Source organism: Rana temporaria, chromosome 1 (assembly GCF_905171775.1).
Source record: "Rana temporaria chromosome 1, aRanTem1.1, whole genome shotgun sequence".
NCBI lineage: Eukaryota > Metazoa > Chordata > Amphibia > Anura > Ranidae > Rana > Rana temporaria.
The window spans coordinates 243,415,689-243,433,329 of record NC_053489.1 but is presented as its reverse complement, the minus strand read 5'-3'; the positions used below and the strand labels follow the sequence as shown (position 1 = coordinate 243,433,329).

Below are 17,641 nucleotides of genomic sequence, written 5' to 3'. Positions count from 1 at the left end.
CAGATCTGTCCAGGGCTACTTTGCAGCAACGAGCTCTGCTGTGTCCCCTCCTGGATAGATTGAGGCAATTGAGCTGCATCTATCGGTGGGGTTTGCCTATCTCACCGACAGCTTCCTTTGCCCGGTTTGACCCTGCAGATCTACTGGGCCTGTTCACCTTCATAGAGATAGATGCTTTTCCAGGTCCCGAACTGGCTTCAATTCTTGCAGAGGCCATCCCAACACTCTGTTTCCTCCTCTGCAATGCCTTGCTTCCCTCCCCCACTGAGCAGGGGGTGGCGTGGATCCCGCAATTCTTCTCTACCTGAAGACCATGAATCCTAGTTCCTCCCAGGACTTTTCCCCAAGGAGATCTGCTGCCCGTTGTGTTTCAGTAACCATTGTTTTCTCCATTACCCGTATAGTGATGTTTGCCTTGACAGTTCCTATTCTACTCAGTGCACAAACACCCTTAAACTTTAAATGTCGAATGAGCGGGCTTGGTTCCTGAATTTTTCTGTTTCACCCTTCACTATGGACGGTCTTCACTTGGATTGTTACCCAGAGCCATCACCCATCTGGGTCCAAACAGTAATTTGCTCCTCAATTTATCCCACCACCGGAATGACACTGGTCTACTCTCGATTCACCCCCTCCCCTTACTCCTGAAGGCTCATTTCTATGCAGACACTGCTGCCCTTAGAACTCTCCAACTCCTGTATTCTATTATATGCCCTTAAAAAAATATGTTTTGTTTTTTCCCCCCCTATTCATACTTCCCTAGGTGGATGCATCATCAGACCAATGCTGCATCTGTCCCCCGCCACCTCTTCACTAAGAACCGAGCCACCGAACATCGCCGATGGTTCGGCTCTCTCACCTCCCTGAGTGGAGAGCTGCTACCTGTCAATCACCAGCTCCCCTGCTCTGCTCCTCCACGCACATGGAAGAGCCAAGATGTGGAGAGGCAGGGAGCAGTCGTCTTAGCGGCTCGCTGAGAGGCTGAGACTGCCATGAGTCCAGGCAGCGGACGGATCCAGACATCCTAAGTTGAAATGACGCGCTGCCTCGACTGATTGCAGACCGCTCTCTGCTGAAAACGGGTCACAGAAGTGCTAAATGAATTGTAATCCTGTGACCCATAGGTGAAGCCCAGCCTAAAAAGCTCAGGCTGGACTTCTCCCTTAATATTTGTTGTGACTCATGCTGTATGTTTAACCTGTATTTGCAAGATAAGCTAAAGCAATTAATTGCAGATGAGTTATGTGTAAAAGGTTTTCTCGCTGGACAATATATTGAAGCTCACCTATCCTGAGTAGCGTGCTTAACAACTCGAGTGCGCGGTGTACCACCAGCCCTGTTGGGCAACTATGGTGTGCAGGGGGGGGTTGTCGGGTGCAGTACTGGAGTGCGGTAATTGCACAGGTGTTGCGACCTCCCTCTGGAGCAGTTAGTGGTCACACTTCCTTGGACTGCATCACTAGGTGGTGATGTGGCCCCTTGGAACCATTACACCTTTCTCCTTAACTCAGGGGCGGTGGTGGATATGTTTAACAATATGTTTTGCCGCATGCAATGACACAGCATCTTACCCAGTGTGCAGGGAAATGTTAGTTCTTTCCCCAATAGAAGCCATCTACAGTTGATCTTACGAGTTGCTATATACTAAAGATAATGTTAATGGTTTGCCTTAAGTTTTGCTACTAGGGTATTTCTTGCCGCTATATATTTGCTTCTATACCAATGCTGAGGGGTCCCGGCACAGACTCATCTGGCTGTTCCCACCCACTTCCCCACATATGCCTGCACTTGCATGAACCCAAGCGTTCTGAAGCGAGTGCCACCTGTAGTTCCTCTTCTTAAAAGCCCTGACTACTCCTTCCTGTTTTATCCCTCCCTTTTTTTTCCCCCTTCTTCTCTTACCTCTCCTCCGCTTCCAACCCTCCGCACCCCTCTTTTTTTTTGGTCTTCCTTGCCCCCCTCCCCAGAGGTGATGGATGCAGTGAATGTTACTTCGCTAAACGCTAAAGGACTTAACGCTGGGATTCAATGTGCCACTACCCACGGGTTTACACATATCTGTGACCTGTTAACTCTGAAACGGCTAGCAATTTTGGGCTGGCATCCTTTTGCATCTCTGTCCTGACAGTTGCCTTTGCTACATTTTTCTATGATATCACTCTAAACGGTATGTAATGTTTACACTAGTCGGTCTTTATTTAAAGTTGGATGACTATGTTGTATATCCCATGTTCTGTCTGCATTGATCTCTGATGTGTCCTTTGTTATATCATTTTAGAGTTAACCAATTTATGACTATACTGTTCCCCATCCTATATAACCCTGACGAAGGTGTGAAACTGGAAACGCGTTGGGTATTGGGGACCACCATTTTTTGGAGAGTAACACAAGAATTGTTATATTTTGTCTTATGTTGTTTTTGTTATATGAATATTTCACTAAACCCTTGGCGTTTAACCTTTATATGTATTAATAAAACAAATTACATTTTTGATACACACCAGTGTCTGTGGCTTTCAAAGTCCCATTCTGGGGGGGGGGGGGGTCTTTTCTTGTCCTATCTATCCCAGGGATGTGGCCACAACACTGGGCATATCTGACATGGCGAAACCCTTCTTTTTCCTCTATCCTGATCTCTAGTTGTACCCCTTTCCGAAAGCTGCTTTGAAACAGGGTCCCGGTATCTTTCTTAAAAGGCCACATTGGCGGCATTAAAAGCGACGTCGGCTACCAATTATGCACTGAATATTCATCAAGACTTATTTTTATGTAAAACTCTCTCAAAGCTAGTGGAGTTTGCGGAAGGTAAATTGATTCTCAGGGTAACTTGAATTTAGTTTTTGACCCTAGTATATAGATACCTCCTCTGGTACTTCCTCTGTCTCCCTGGTATCTTACCCCGTCCGTTTTGAGTAAATATTTTCCAGAGGCTTCGGTGCGTTGCTGGAGATGAGGAGACGATAAGGGAACTTTTCTGTACGTCTTTTGGTCCTATTCAAAGCTCCAAACAGTAAATGGTCGGAGGTGCAGAGGATCTCCCAACAATTTACAGACTTTCCTATTCCGAAGGATCCTGCCTTCTTCCTGCACCACTGCTCACAAATACTGATTCGGACATACAAGAAATCAATCCGTCACTTGACTAACGCTGCCAAAGCTTGAGTCACTCTGTTGAAAAGTCCCCAGTCCCCCTTCCGTCGCCATGTGGCTCAATAGGGTTAATTGTGTCAATACCCTGGATTTGGTACTTACTGCTCAAAACAAGAGAGAACGATATACGAAAACAGGGGAATACTGGGACATGTTCTTTTTTCAGACAAAGGGAAGTCCCACCTGGAGAGTTGCTATGGGGATTGAGGTCTTCCTGTCATTCATACTGTTGCATCCACACGTTCCATCACACTGGGCCCCCCCGCTCCTTTTTTCCTCCTGTTTTTCCTTTTCTCCCATCCCCTTCATCACTTCTCGTTTTGGCACCGACTTGGGTGACCCTCTACAATCTAGTTTCCTTCTATCTGAAGCTGTGAAGTGTCCACTCGTACAATGCAAGCATAATGTACATGGTTACCACCTGATCTTATGAAGTGAGAAGCTCACCTGCGTGTCAGTGATGTTATATTAAACTTGCTTTTGTACAACTCTGCTTCAGATTGTGTTTCCATGACTTGTATCTATGTTTGATGTGATTGATCGTCTGTTCCCTGATATAGGGAATATGAGGTCACACTTAACCACTAGGGGGCGCGAAAGGGGTTAACTCCCAAACTGCAATTGTCATTTTCACAGTAAACCATGCATTTTTATAGCATTTTTTGCTGTGAAAATGACAATAGTCCCAAAAAAAAATGAAAAATTGTCCAATGTGTCCACCATGTCTCAGTCACAAAAAAAAAAAATATTATAAAAATGCAATAAAACTATCCCCTATTTTGTAAACTCTATCAATTTTGCGCAAACCAATCGATAAATGCTTATTGCGATTTTTTACCAAAAATAGGTAGAAGAATATGTATCGGCCTAAACTGAGGAAAATTTTTTTTATTTTTTTTTTTATTTTTTTTTTAGATATTATAGCAAAAAAGTAAAAAATATTGCATTTTATTCAAAATTGTCGCTCTATTTTTGTTTATAGCACAAAAACTAAAAACCGCAGAGGTGATCAAATACCACCAAAAGAAAGCTCTATTTGTAGGGAAAAAAAGTATGCCAATTTTGTTTGGGAGCCACGTCGCACGACCGCGCAATTGTCAGTTAAATCGACGCAGTGCCGAATCGCAAAAAGGGGCCTGGTCCTTTACCTGCATATTGGTCCGGGTCTTAAGTGGTTAAATGGTCTCTCAGTCTGGTTCAGTAGGAATCACAATCATGGGAAAGACTGCTGACCGGACAGTTGTGCAGAAACCCATCATTGACATACTCCATAAAGGAGGGAAAGCCTCAAAATTAATTGCAAAAGAAGTTGTTCCCAAAGTGCTGTATCAAAGCACATTAATAGAAAGTTATGTGGAAGGGAAAAATTGTGGAAGAAAAAAGGTGCACAAGCAGAAGGGGTGACCGCAGCCTGGAGAGGATTGGCAGGAAGGCCATTTAAAAGTGTTGGGGACTTTCACAAGGAGTGGACGGAGGATGGAGTCTGTACATCAAGAGCCACACCACACAGACGGATCCTGGACATGGGCTTCAAATGTCATAGTCCTCTTGTCAATCCACTCCTGAACAAACATTAGAAACATCTTACCTGGGCTAAAGAAACAGACCTGGTCTGTTGCTCAGTGTTCCAATGTCCTCTTTTCTGATAAGAGCAAATTTTGCATCTCATTTGGAAAAGCACACACTGCAAGATGCTTGAAGTCCAGTGTGAAGTTTCCACAGTCTGTGTTAATTTGGGAAGCCATGTCCTCTGCTGGTGTTGGTCCACTGTGCTTCATAAAGTCCAGGGTCAACGCAGCCGTCTACTAGGAGATTTTGGAGCACTTCATGCTTCCTTCCGCAGACCAGCTCTATGGGGATGCTGACTTCATTTTCCAGCAGGACTTGGCACCTGCCCACACTGCCAAAAGCACCAAAACCTGGTTCAATGACCATGTGATTACGGTGCTTGACTGGCCAGCAAACTCGCCTGACCTGAACCCCATAGAGAATCTATGGGGCATTGCCAAGAGAAAGATGAGACAGGAGACCGAACAATGCAGAAGAGCTGAAGGCCGCTATTGAAGCATCCTGGTCTTCCATAACACCTCAGCAGCCCAAATTAAGTACCGAGTACATATGCATGTTTATACTTTTCAGAGGTCCAATATTGTTCTATGTACAATCCTTGTTTTATTGATTGCATGTAATATTCCAAAATTTCTGAGATTGTGGATTTGGGTTTTTCATGAGCTGCAAGCCATAATCACCACAACTATGACAAATCACGGCTTGAACTATCTTGCTTTCCACGTAATGAGTCTCTCATATTTTGGTTTCACCTTTTAAGTTGCGCTAGTGAAATAAATGAACTTTTGCAAGATATTCAAATTTTTCAAGTTTCACCTGTATATAGCCAATAAAAAGGGACAAGGGGAGTGTACTGTGTGGCTGGCTTTTTGTTCTACTATACTCCTGCCCAATTCCCAAGGAAGTACATCCTCAAGTGCACACAACGGTCTCAGCACAGAGTAAGCCCTGGCCACACATCTTCTGCCCTAGCTGCACAGGTAGAACCAGGGAGGCTATCCCAAGATGCACCAAGCTGGGGGGGGGGGGGTGCCAACCTCCCATTGGGAGAGAAACATCAGGCTGAAGAGAAAAAGGAGGACCCTGGGAGGGACCTTTCATCGCCCTGCCCTATGCTGCATAACCTTCCTAGAGGCCAGTCAGACAGGGAAGTCCTTGCAACTAGCACAGAGCTCTAGACCAAAAATAAACTGGGTGTTGATCCTGTTGGAGGAAATACAAGAACTAAGACACACAGGTATGTGTGAACTTTTTAAAATGGTGGACAGTGTTTCCTGTTTCGTGGAGAGGGTCTGTTGCAGCAGAGTAAAGGGTGTAGATGACTTCCTCCTGGGGAATAACATGGAGGTAGAATTCACGGGCCTGGTCGGATCACCCACTGGCAGGAGAAAAAAAAAAAAAAAAAAAAGGTGTAAAGAGCAAGTGTACTCATCTCATCCTGGTGTCATGGGTGTCTTCAACGGGGAGTATTTTATCGGTCTTGGCGTGCCCAACAAGGCATGGGTGCTGTGGTGGGGCTTAAGGGCGGAAGCCGGGACGGAGCAGCTGAATCTTGTGTCCTGTGCCTCCATCGGTTGCTCACTGGGAGGACGGCGGTTAGGGTCAGAGATGTCAAACTCAGCATACCAGTTTGTGACAACATATGGTATGTCTATAGTTTGGCAGAAAGCCTTTAGCTCTTCCGGGACTCTTAGTAGGGCTGAATGGCCCTGGTGGGTAGCCAGAAGGCCAAACGGGAACTTCCAGCGGTACCAAAATTCCTCTGGTCCGCAGGACTTCCAGCAAAGGATGCAGGTCTTTACGATGTCTGAGCATCATCTCTGAGAGGTCCTGGTAGATGTAGATTGAGTGACCCTCAAGCTCCATTGTGTCATATCGCGGGCCTTCGAGGATTTATTCCTTGATAGCAAAGTCATTTATGTGACAAACGATATCTCTCGGGGGTCTGTGTCCCTGCATCGTGGTCGGAGTTCTCTGTGTATGCGATCCATTGCAATATGCGTTTGGTGAGGTCGATCAAGGAGGCAGTTGAATAAGTCCATGACAGCGGGGAGAATCTGGTTTTGCTCAACAGCTTCAGGGAGACCCCTCATCCTCGGTTTGTGTCGTCTTCCTCTATTGTCGAGCTCCTCGACATGGTGCTGAAGGTCACGGAGCTGCAGGGTGCGCGAGTCTACCTTACGGTAGAGCTTTCATATCGCGGTCTGCTGTTGTGTGGCCGTATGTTCCACTCTGTACCCTTCCGGCTATGGCCTGGATTTCATGGAGGAGGTCCATGATGGTCGCAAACCGTGTCTTTAATGCCAGCTGCATCTGCTCGTAAGACGTTAGAGCGGAGTTCCAGCCTTTTTAATGTTTATTAAAAGTCAGCAGCTACAAAAACTGTAGCTGCTAACTTTTAATAAACAGACACTTACCTGCTCCATGGTCCAGTAATGCGGCGGCCCGGAGCGACGCTCATCTCCCCCCCCCCCCCTCTGCCGGCACCTTCATTCAGACTGTGGGAACGCAATGCGCATGTGCGAGCCACAATGTGCCATCAGAGTGGACAGGCGATCTCCTGGTACCTGTCACGTGTCCCAGGAGATCGCCTAGAGGGAGGGGCCGCCCAAGGCGAGAGGAGGAGTTGCCTAGGCGGTCCCTGGGCGGAAGGAGGAAATGGGACAGGAAGTCCCACTCCTACCGGAGCCCCCACTCCCCCCAAAAAAATGACATACCAAATGTGGCATGTAAGGGGGCGAGGAGTGCTTAAAGCAAAAGTTCCACTTTTGGGTGGAACTCAGCTTTAAGACTCGGTTGTTGGCATGATGTCGGATTGTTCTTCATAGGCGCAGGATGCTGCTCCATTGCGGTTAGTGTTATCCCGATGTGGCTTTGTGCGGGAAATGAGGCGGGAAGAGAGGCCGCCATGTTAGCCCTCACCGGGATCTGGATGCTGAGCTTCCGCGGGATGAAGTACCCATAATGGGTTGCAAAATGTCAGCAGTAATCCCTGATGATGGCTTAGATTAGGCTGTGGTGTGACAGAGCTTGAGGGTTAAGCAACCATATTCTCCCAAGGCAACCCCCCCCCCAGTGTTTCCTGTTTGTAGGTGGGAGATGCTGTCCTGAAACCCGGGGGGGGGGGGGGACGGGACGTATTTCAATACATACCAAATAACTATTTTACTTCTTGGTCTAATTTTAGAAACAACCCAATTCCCACAAAAGCTTAATTTTTTAATAAATTGCATAACATTGTTATGTCTTATTTGGCCAGGTACTGTCCCTTGTAGAACTAGGTCTACTCTGCAGTTGCCCCTTTCAACCTGTGAATTAGCTTTACCAGTTAAAAAAAAAAAAGTTCCGATTACGGTACGCTGGTGGTTCTCACGGTCCAGAACTAATCCATCAGTTAACTTAGAGGCTGCCATCCTGGATTCCTATTCAGCTCTGAGCAACTTGGTATATCAAGGCCCTAGGTCTACGCCACTTATGACGTCCCTGATGCACAACTAGGGTACGGGAACGGGATCAGGTGTTGACAGCTATAGACAAGACTAATACTATCTCCCCTTTGGGGCAATCCTAAGCTGCCGCATCTGTGCTCCATCCCTGATCCTAGTGTATGGACCGTTTTGGCATTAAAAGGTTACAACATATGTCTGCTAGGCAGCTCCTATCTTTTAACTGCCTTTAGGAAACGTTTCACTTGCCCTCTTGGAAGTTTTTTCAATACTTGCAGCTCCACCATGCAGTCAAAGTGGAACTTACCTCTGGGGTAACATTGGCTCCTCACAAGGTTCCTTATTACCTGTAATGCTGATAGGATTTTTTCATCGATTTAACTTAGAATTAGAAGTGGGGGGAACTAATAAAAGGTGACCCAATTGTTTCAGCATTGGCAGAGAGATATTCCCACCTTATCCGTTGACGACTGGGATGAAGGGCCTCAAAAACTGTGCCCACAAAACTATGTGCCAGCATGAGATATATTTATACAACTTAAATTTCTCCATAGGTCATATTTAACCCACTCATTCTGCAAAATTGTCCTAAATGTACTCGGGAGGTGGGCATATTCTAATCATGTGCTATTAGGATGCCCCCTTCTACAGAACATTTGGCGGGAGATAGTAGGGGGTGTAAATAGGATTGGGGGTCCAATTATGGCAGTGGATCCACAGATTCTTTTACTCGGGATATGCGACTCAGCGGTTCGACCTATTCCCAAACGCCTCTTTGTGTTTTATGCTGCTTTCTATGCCAGGAAAGCTATACTCCTGAAGTGGAGACAACCTGACCCTCCTATGCTCACTCAGTGGAGGAGAGCTTTGATAGACTCTGTTGCAGCGTTGCACAAATGTATCTAATATGGACCATAAATGCCCCAAAACAATTGGTGGAGCCAAAGCCAGGGTGTTGCTTTGATGTAGGCTTCAGATACAGGATTATAAGTTACCATACGGAACAGTTGGCACGAGGGCTGGATGCTTCCCGATAACCCATTTCCCTCCATTATGGTCAGGCAGCCTAGTGGACTTTTTCTGAGGGGGGGGGGGGGGGGAATGAGATGAGCTTAGTGGGTGATACAAAACAGAGCTTTCATACTGTATTGCACTGGAGTTCATTTCCCTTTGGTGGTAGGTAGAGCTGCACGATTCTGGCCAAAATGAGAATCACGATTTTTTTGCTTAGAATGAAGATCACGATTCTCTCACGGCGTAAAATCTTTTACATTCATACAAAAAAAAAAAAAAAATGGGCTAACTTTACTGGCTATTTTTTTTTTTTTTTTAATTAAAGTAATTTTTTCCCAAAAACTTGCATTTAAAAAGACTGCTGCGCAAATACAGTGCAACATAAAATATTGCAACAATCGACATTTTATTCTCTAGGGTCTCTACTAAAAAATATATATGTTTGGGGGTTCTAAGTAATTTTCTAGCAAAAAAAATGATTTTAACTTGAAAAGAGCTGTCAGAAAAAGGTTTGGTGTTTAAGTGGTTAAACGTTCCTAATTTACATACAGAAGTTTATTCCTTTGAAGTGATACAATGTTTAGACTTAACTTTCCACTGATAAAGAATGTTTTTAAAACTTGGCAGGCTGCCCAGAATTGGCAGATTGCCCAGACTGACTTTTGGCCGAGAGCAGACAGGAAATTCTTTGCATACCAAAGTGCAGAGAGAAAATTATTTTCATGTCAAAGATCAAGAAACCCTGTGTCAAGAATTGCAACGGGAAAAAGATCTCGATAACGATTGACGATTAATCGTGCAGCTCTAGTGGTAGGTAATGGCAGTGCAGGATTATCGTGACTCTGAATGTTTATTGTTCTTCAGTTTTATTTTTAGTTCATTCTTTGTAGGGCTGCAACTAACGATTATTTTCATAATCGATTAGTTGGCCTTATATTGTTTCGATTAATCATATAATAGCCTTAAAAAAAAAAAATGCATTTTAAAACATTTTTGGGCCAATTTGTTGTTGGGCAGATTACAAAACACAAATTGCCGCAAAAAAACATTACATGCTTTTCTGCAGCTTCTCCACTGAAGTAGATTGAACCAAAAAAAACAAAATAGCACCGTTTTGCGTTAAAATGTACTTGCCCTTTCCAAATACGCAGCAGCTGGAAAAAAAAAAAAAAATCATGGATGTGAACGTGTCCCATAGGAAAACGTAAATGAACTGTAGCGTGTTTCTGCAAAAAGCACCAAAAAAACAGAGGTGTGACCCAGGCCTGAGGATGTTTAATAACACAATGGGGTTAAAAAAACTAAAATAAGTACAAAAAGAGCAAATCGCTACTGTAAGGGGTTCATTTTTTTTACTGTGGGACAGTAAAAGTAATATTTACAGTAGCAGTTTGCTTTTTTGTACTATAAAAGGGCTAATTTTAGTTTTTTTTTTAACCCCATTACGTTACTGCCCGATTAATCGATTATGGAAATGGTAATCAATTAATTTCATAATCAAATAATCGATTAGTTGTTTCGGCCCTAATTCTTTGCAAAAAAGCTTTTAGACTGGGCTCACACAGAGTGAATCCATTGGATGGGCTCTGCTAGCTCAGCGTGGGACCGCCGCGCTGAGCAGGCAGATGACAGATCCGTCTCTGCTCACTGTGAGTCCCGCTGTTCTCTATGGAGAGATCGGAAGAAAGATGGACAGCCTATCCGTTTTCATCCGATCCTCTGGACGGATGGCGAACGTATCGCCATTCGTCTGTTTTGATCGGATCTTGTCAGATCGAATGGCAGGTGGGAGTCAGCGGACACATCTCGCCAACATCTGTCTGCCCATAGAAGTCAATGCTTGTATCCGCCTGAAAAAACGGAGAGGCGGATACAAAGCAGGCCGATCGTGTAAAAAGGGCTTTACTAGTGTCATGTGCTGTGGATTTTTTTATTTATTTTTTAATACCTGTCTGTATAAACGTAATCCTTGGTTTACTGTCAAACTTTGTGCTCCAGTGTTTCTAATTGACGTCTAATATTTTTATTACTGAAATAAAATATTTCTGCTAAAAACAATGTTTTAAAAATAATGGTGGATGTGTATTTTGTTCTGACGGCATCTGCATTCAAGGCATTTTTTATTTACTTTACAGGTATTAGCAATTACATATAGATATATTTAATACTGATTTATATTAAAACTATGCTTTTTGTGAGTTTCTTAGTGAATGTAATCAATCAGCATACTATAGCTCACTCCCATAGTGTTTAGTAAAAGAAGGCCATGGAGAAGGAGGGAGGGAGGGAAGTGTCACTTACCACTGTGTAAATACCCACATGAGTGATTTTAGAATCGTGTGAGCTGCACGGACAAGAACATTTTGGAAATTAAGAGCTTAGAAGGAAACTAAAATTGAACATGCTCCTTAGGGACACCAGTTGGTACACACAATTTCAAGCTGCAATGGGGACACACAGAAGATGGGAGGGACTGAAGGCAGGATCAATCAGATATATTTAATTATACAAAAAATTAATGCTTTAGTGGCTTTGTGGGTATGCACATTCTGGTATAACATGTAATGAGAGCTTTTCATAGCCTGGGTTTAAACACTTTAATGAGCGTTCATGGTATCTAAAATTTCAAAGCATGTCTAAATGTGCCCAAAGGCTACGTTTACACTAGCATCAAAAGTAGGTGTTTATTTGCATTTTTTAGAGTCTCTTAAATGCCTATCAATGCTCTAGCTTGATTATGTTCATTGGAGCAGACAGTGTTGTTGACATGGATACATTTTGGTGCAACACAAAATGTGAAAAACGCAAACACAACTAAATCTTGTGTTCAGCTGTCTTTACCGCTCCCCAAGCACCTCCATTCATGGCAATGTAAACACGCCACAAACAATCTGCAAATTTGTTACTAGCTGAGATGATAGTACACGAATCCATACAATAGAAATCCAGCAGAGGAAGCATTTGGAAAATGTTATTTACCACACACAAACATGTCAAAAATGCACGTGTTAATGGGCATTCATGGTATCTAAAATATCAAAGCACGTCTCGACGTGCCCCAAGTGTCACACGGTCAAGGCAAAAGGCCTTTAGGCAAGATGGCAGCCGAAAGAAGAGCCTGCAACCACAAAACTATAGTGCAGCGCAAACAGGCAAGTGCCTGCAAAGAAAATAGCGTCCACAACCATGGCTGTGGATGACAGCTTGTCTGCAACTCACAAAGCTGTGGCAGCAGACCTTTATCTAGACCAGCCTTACTTAACCCAGTGGTACCCTTGAAACTTTCCAGTCTCAGGGAACCCCTGCTAAAAATGACTATAACCACAACACATGATAGTGTGCTGATCAGTAGGAAGAAGTACAACGTTACAGAAGCTAAAAAGATCAATGATGTCAGTGGGAACTTATCTGAGGCAGAAACTTCTCATTACTCAAGGAACCCCTTAGCAACCCTCAAACCATGGAGGAACCCTGATGTAGACTATTAGCATGCGATACATGGCTAAACTGGAGAGATTACAAGAGCCAAGATATCCAGCTTGTCACCTGATAAAAACTTGATGCAAAATAAAAAAGTGACTGGTTAAAATTAAATATAATAAAATAGCTCAAACTCAGGCGTTAGGCGAGGGGCATCTTTCTCCTTGGAAGCTAGTAAAAAAAATGAGTTTCTAGCAGTTGTCAGGATTTATCTTTCTGGTACTGATGCTCATAGTTGCCTTTTTGTGTGCCTAGCATCCTCCTAAAGATAAGAGCTGTGTCCTTTAATGGACAACAGAGAGAACTCTCTCTGCATTAACATTATGTTGAGCGTTACTTGAAAATACATTCTGATCAAATTAAATAGTGAAAACTGATTGGCGGCTTGCGTCAACGGACAATTGCAGCTCGCTTTCAGCATACATGAGATCACTTAGAGGTGCTTCTGATGTGCATGTGATCACTTGAACTGCTGTAACCTGTATTTGCACGCTTATTGACTTTTTATAGCGAAGCAGCTCTGAAATTAACAAAATACCATTGACACATGCTCTAATACTGCCTAGAAAACTAAATAAAAGGATTGTGGTGAAACTTTGATAGGGAAGCTACAGACAAATAAAAGGATTTTTAACCTTTTTGCATCTGCACCTCCCCACCCTTTAAGAGGTTTCAGATGTGACGATCACATGATTGGAAAGCTACCGAATGCAAGAAGCAATCAGGAAAGTTCGGGTAGCCATCGGTAACTGTGGGGTGCACGCTCCTGGCACAGATGTGTCTGCAAATTAGTACACAAATATTGCGGCCGCTTGGCGCCAACACCCAACCACCAAAAGGCTGCATAACTGCGCATGGTCGGCGCCTAGTGTTTTAAGTGTTTGTTACCCTAAAAAAAAAGTAATTATTCTGTTCCCTGAAAGCATGTTTGGCCCCCTCTATCACCCCAAAAAAACGTTGCTGATCCTGCCTAGCTATGCCCTCCCCCCTGTAAACCGACTACGGTTTATCATGGCTGCTGAGCCCTGAAACTGATCAGTTTACGTGCCTCCGTCATCCGCAGCCCTGCTCTGTCCTCCTCTCCCCCACTGCCTGTATGTCTGCTCATGACAGTGCCCTTCCCCTCCTGCTGTTTTAAAACTATAATCTATTCATGCCACCCCCTCTGTTATATAACAATATGTGTCCGATCTATATATATATATATATATATATATATATATATATATATATATATATATTATATACACACACATATACACACACGTTATATCTTATATTAGAGAGTCTGCCGCCGTTCACGCGACTCCTCTGCTCTCTCTTCTCTTAGGCTGTCAGCGGGAGTGTTCGGCCCCACCTGCTATAGCTGTCAGCTGGAAAAAAGAGAGAGCCAAGGAGTCATGTGAGCAGATCTAGAACAGCTTACAAAAGCAATACAATCACCATAAAATTTCAAGCAAGTCCAATATGGATCACAACATGTGCACAGATCAATGTCATCTGTTACAACTGTTCATGCATTATAAACAGCCTAAATCTGATGTCCATTCTGTGCCCTTTGACACCTTCAGTTTCCATCCTCCGGTACGTTAAGTATACACTGATGGTACCACACCTTCCAAGAGCAATGAGAAAAATATAATTTAAAAATATTCAAGCAGAACTAAACTCTCTCAATTAACATTGGCAATTGTTAATTCTTAAGCTGCTAGCATTCGTTAAACGATAGGAAAATTACATTTACTTGTTTTAAAAAAACTTTTTTTTTTTTAAGGCTTAGGCAAAATAATGTCATACATCCCAGAAGTCTTTGGAAGGGGGCAAGGGTATTTCTCAGCTAAGCACACCCTCCTGCCTACCTGGTCTGAGGGCGGATGGATTCCACAAAGTAAATGCTACATGAATGATCTGCCCTTACTCAAGATGGTTTCAGCCAGAAATACTAGATGTGATTTGCAAAGTAATTTCTCAGGTATTGAACTTTAAAACCGTTCTCTTTCCAGGTTACAAAACAGCTAAACACATTGCTTCTTGTTTGCCTTACTTACAGGCCCCATTCACAACTGAACCTTTTGTACCTCGAACCTCCAAATTCACAGGAACAAACACAAAAAAAAGCACCTCTATAGCGGTGGTTTACATGTCCACTCCAAAATGCCTGAAGCCAAACACCTGAAGCTCAAAAAAGTTTTGAAGCTGCTTTTGTAAACCGGTGTGGGCAATTTGGTGCATTTTGAGTCCCATAGAATTGCATTGTTGCACACAAAAATGTGTGTTTTGTAGCCGATATGTCCACATGGCAACAAGTGATGTCACAGGTGATACGGCTAATAAATAATAAAAAAAACATCTGAAGCTCAAACGTAGTAACAAAAACGCACATAAAAACGTGCACAAATATGCGATGCTCGGGTGTGAATGCTGCCTCGGAAATAGGGTTTATTAAAAAAACAAGCCATTAAGTTGACTGTCCATAAACAAGAGAACTAAGAAATGAACATTAACTAGGTCAATACCAATATTACCATGGTTTCTTGGATGCCTTGTTGGCATATTTCTTTAAAAAAAAACATTTCCAAGATCAATTGATTTTTTTGCGGTGTTAAGAAAGCACTGTTCACGCATCCAGTATTTGGAAGACATGTAGAAGATCAAACCACAAAAAAAAAACCTTTACAATTAGAATACTCACGAATTAGTGTGCAGATACTCGAAGGTCAACTGGGCCCGGTTCAAACTGCTATAGTTTGTGAACGCCATGATCCTACTGCTCAGTGCCTATGGAGGCTAAACATAAAAATGAACCTATAGTCGATAATCGAGCGGTCGTTCAATGTTGATCTTAGTAGCCCTTGTGTGGGCAGTACAACATGCCTCCAGTTCAGTGCCCAACCACCATCCAACGTCAAGTCGTCTACAATCTTCGGAGTGATCAATTGGGAGCTCAAGGTTCAACAGTATCTGCAAGTACAGAAAAACCCAACATTGATCATTTTATTTCCCAGTACTCTATGCAGAATACCAAACACCACAAACCTAGACACTCTCTCAGTCTGTGAGGAGCAGTGGGCTAAACCTACCCTCTACACGTGTATGGAGATGTGTATCTCCCAGTCCTGTGAATGGAAAACAAACAATTCCAGTCAGCCTAGTTGCAGCCTAATGTCGGCTGGTTAGGGGTCATGCCTTGCAGACCTCGCCAAGCCACTTCTATGGTTGGAAGCAGACGTAGAGCCTACAATGGAGCCCTGTGTGAGGAGAGCACGTTGCCACAAACAATGTGAGCGCTTCCCGCTTCTCCTAACACGGCAGAGCCCTGTACACCATAGGAATGCCGTCCACCTCAGCCTCCAACCCTCTCTCTCAATCAGTCCCCTGGCTCTCTAACCCGTTTCCGGCGGGCTTCTCCGCCCCTTCCGCAGTGCGCCAAGCTCTCCGGTCACCGGCCGCCGCCTCTGAACACGCCTCTATGAACGCTGACGTCCGGGAGAGACTCAAAGAAGAGGATGGTTGGCGGCTTTATTTCTTCACAGCTACTTCCCCTTCAAGAAGAAACCCCGAGTCTTCAGTTTGCTCCTCTCATGGCAGCGCGGCGACCGCCCCCCACAGCCTGTCCGCCTACGTGACGTGTATCGGCTGTGGAGGGGGAGGCTAGTCGCAGGGCGGGGAGAAGAACATCACACTGGTCTTGTCTGGGGAGAGGGGGGACGTCCAGATGAAAATGGAGAACTGTGTGCGCGCACCACTGACGGTCCGGGTTACCCGTTTCGTATTTGTGAAGGCATTGGGCGTATGAGGAGCTCGGCTGTAGAGTTATCTAGTTGTATCGTCGGCGGTGGTGACTCGGTTGTTTCCCCCCTCCCCTCTTACTCCGTGAGCGAGCTATGGAGGAGACATGGCCGCCGCTGTCGGGTATGGCGCCTGGTTACCTCAGGAGGTGTGTGGCGCAGTTTGTTAGTGCTCGTGCCCGTGGGTGGTTAGGACGTCTGGTCACCGGTGAGGTGCTCGGCGTTTAGGAGGCTCAGCACTGCTCGTAGCTAGACATCCTCAACCATGATAAAGAGTGGCTGGCTCCTTTCTTAGCTTTCAAGCCTGATTGTGATTACAGAAAACCAGTAGTGTTGCATGTTTAAGTGTTTTTGTTCCACCGCACATTTGGGCGTTCATGCAACATTTGGAAAGGCGGCTTGGTGATGTGTTTAGTTTGCTAGTTTGTCCCCTGATTCCAGTTTTGGAACCACTGTTCAGGTATTGTGTCCACACCGACCCTTCTATGTAGGGCTTCTGCAAGGATACTATACGAAGTCCCCATTCACATCTTTGCAATTTTTCTGCTTGTAACTAAAACACTTTACAAGCCAAATCCCATTAGTTTCAATGACCCGTTTACATCTGAGCCTAAAGAAAAACTGCCGCTCAAAAAAGTACATGAGTTTCTTTTTTGGCAGATTACAAGCGTTTTTTTTTTTCCCCGTAGACTTCGATAGAAACGCATGACTTGAGCGTTTTGATGCTCATTTTCTGCTCACCCCTAATTTTCTCTCCCTAGTGCTTTCTATTGGCTAAACAAAGACTCCTGAAGCTGAAAAACGTTTGTAAAAAGCTGCAAAAACAGAAATTACATTTTTTTTTATAGTGAATTGCTTCACTCAGGGGTAAATGCAGCCTAAATGTTGCCAGGTAGAAGTACTCAGAGTACGAGCCACTTCATCTGTTGGCTATCAGTTACGCATTTGCTAGTTAGTTGAGGTCACAGCTTTTGGAACAACTCAATGGCTTGTTTACACTTGACTAAACATCTAGCGCTTAAAGCGGAAGTTCACCCGGAATTTTTTTTTAACCTTAGATTGATGCTCATTTTGTCAAGGGGAATCGTGAATTTTTTTTAAAATCGAAGGTGTACTTACCGTTTTAGAGATATATCTTCCGGGTATAGTCTTCGGGTCTGGGCGTTCCTTTTTGATTGACAGTCTTCCGGCAGT

The 17,641-nt window shown here is 44.1% G+C and overlaps 1 protein-coding gene across 3 annotated transcripts in view; it reads right to left on the bottom strand.

The window, feature by feature from the left end:
* Nucleotides 1-16,609, bottom strand: part of MORC2 (MORC family CW-type zinc finger 2) — a 160,470-nt gene extending 143,861 nt beyond the window's left edge. Inside the window, exons 1-2 of one of the 3 annotated variants that reach the window (XM_040352267.1) lie at nucleotides 16,589-16,609; nucleotides 15,352-15,620 (exon numbers count right to left, since the gene is read on the bottom strand). In XM_040352267.1, coding sequence (XP_040208201.1) covers nucleotides 15,352-15,419 — 68 coding nt within the window. In that variant the 5' untranslated portion in view covers nucleotides 15,420-15,620; nucleotides 16,589-16,609. The other 2 variants (XM_040352261.1, XM_040352252.1) reach the window with 2 other exon arrangements.
* Between the last annotated feature and the right edge of the window lie 1,032 nt (nucleotides 16,610-17,641).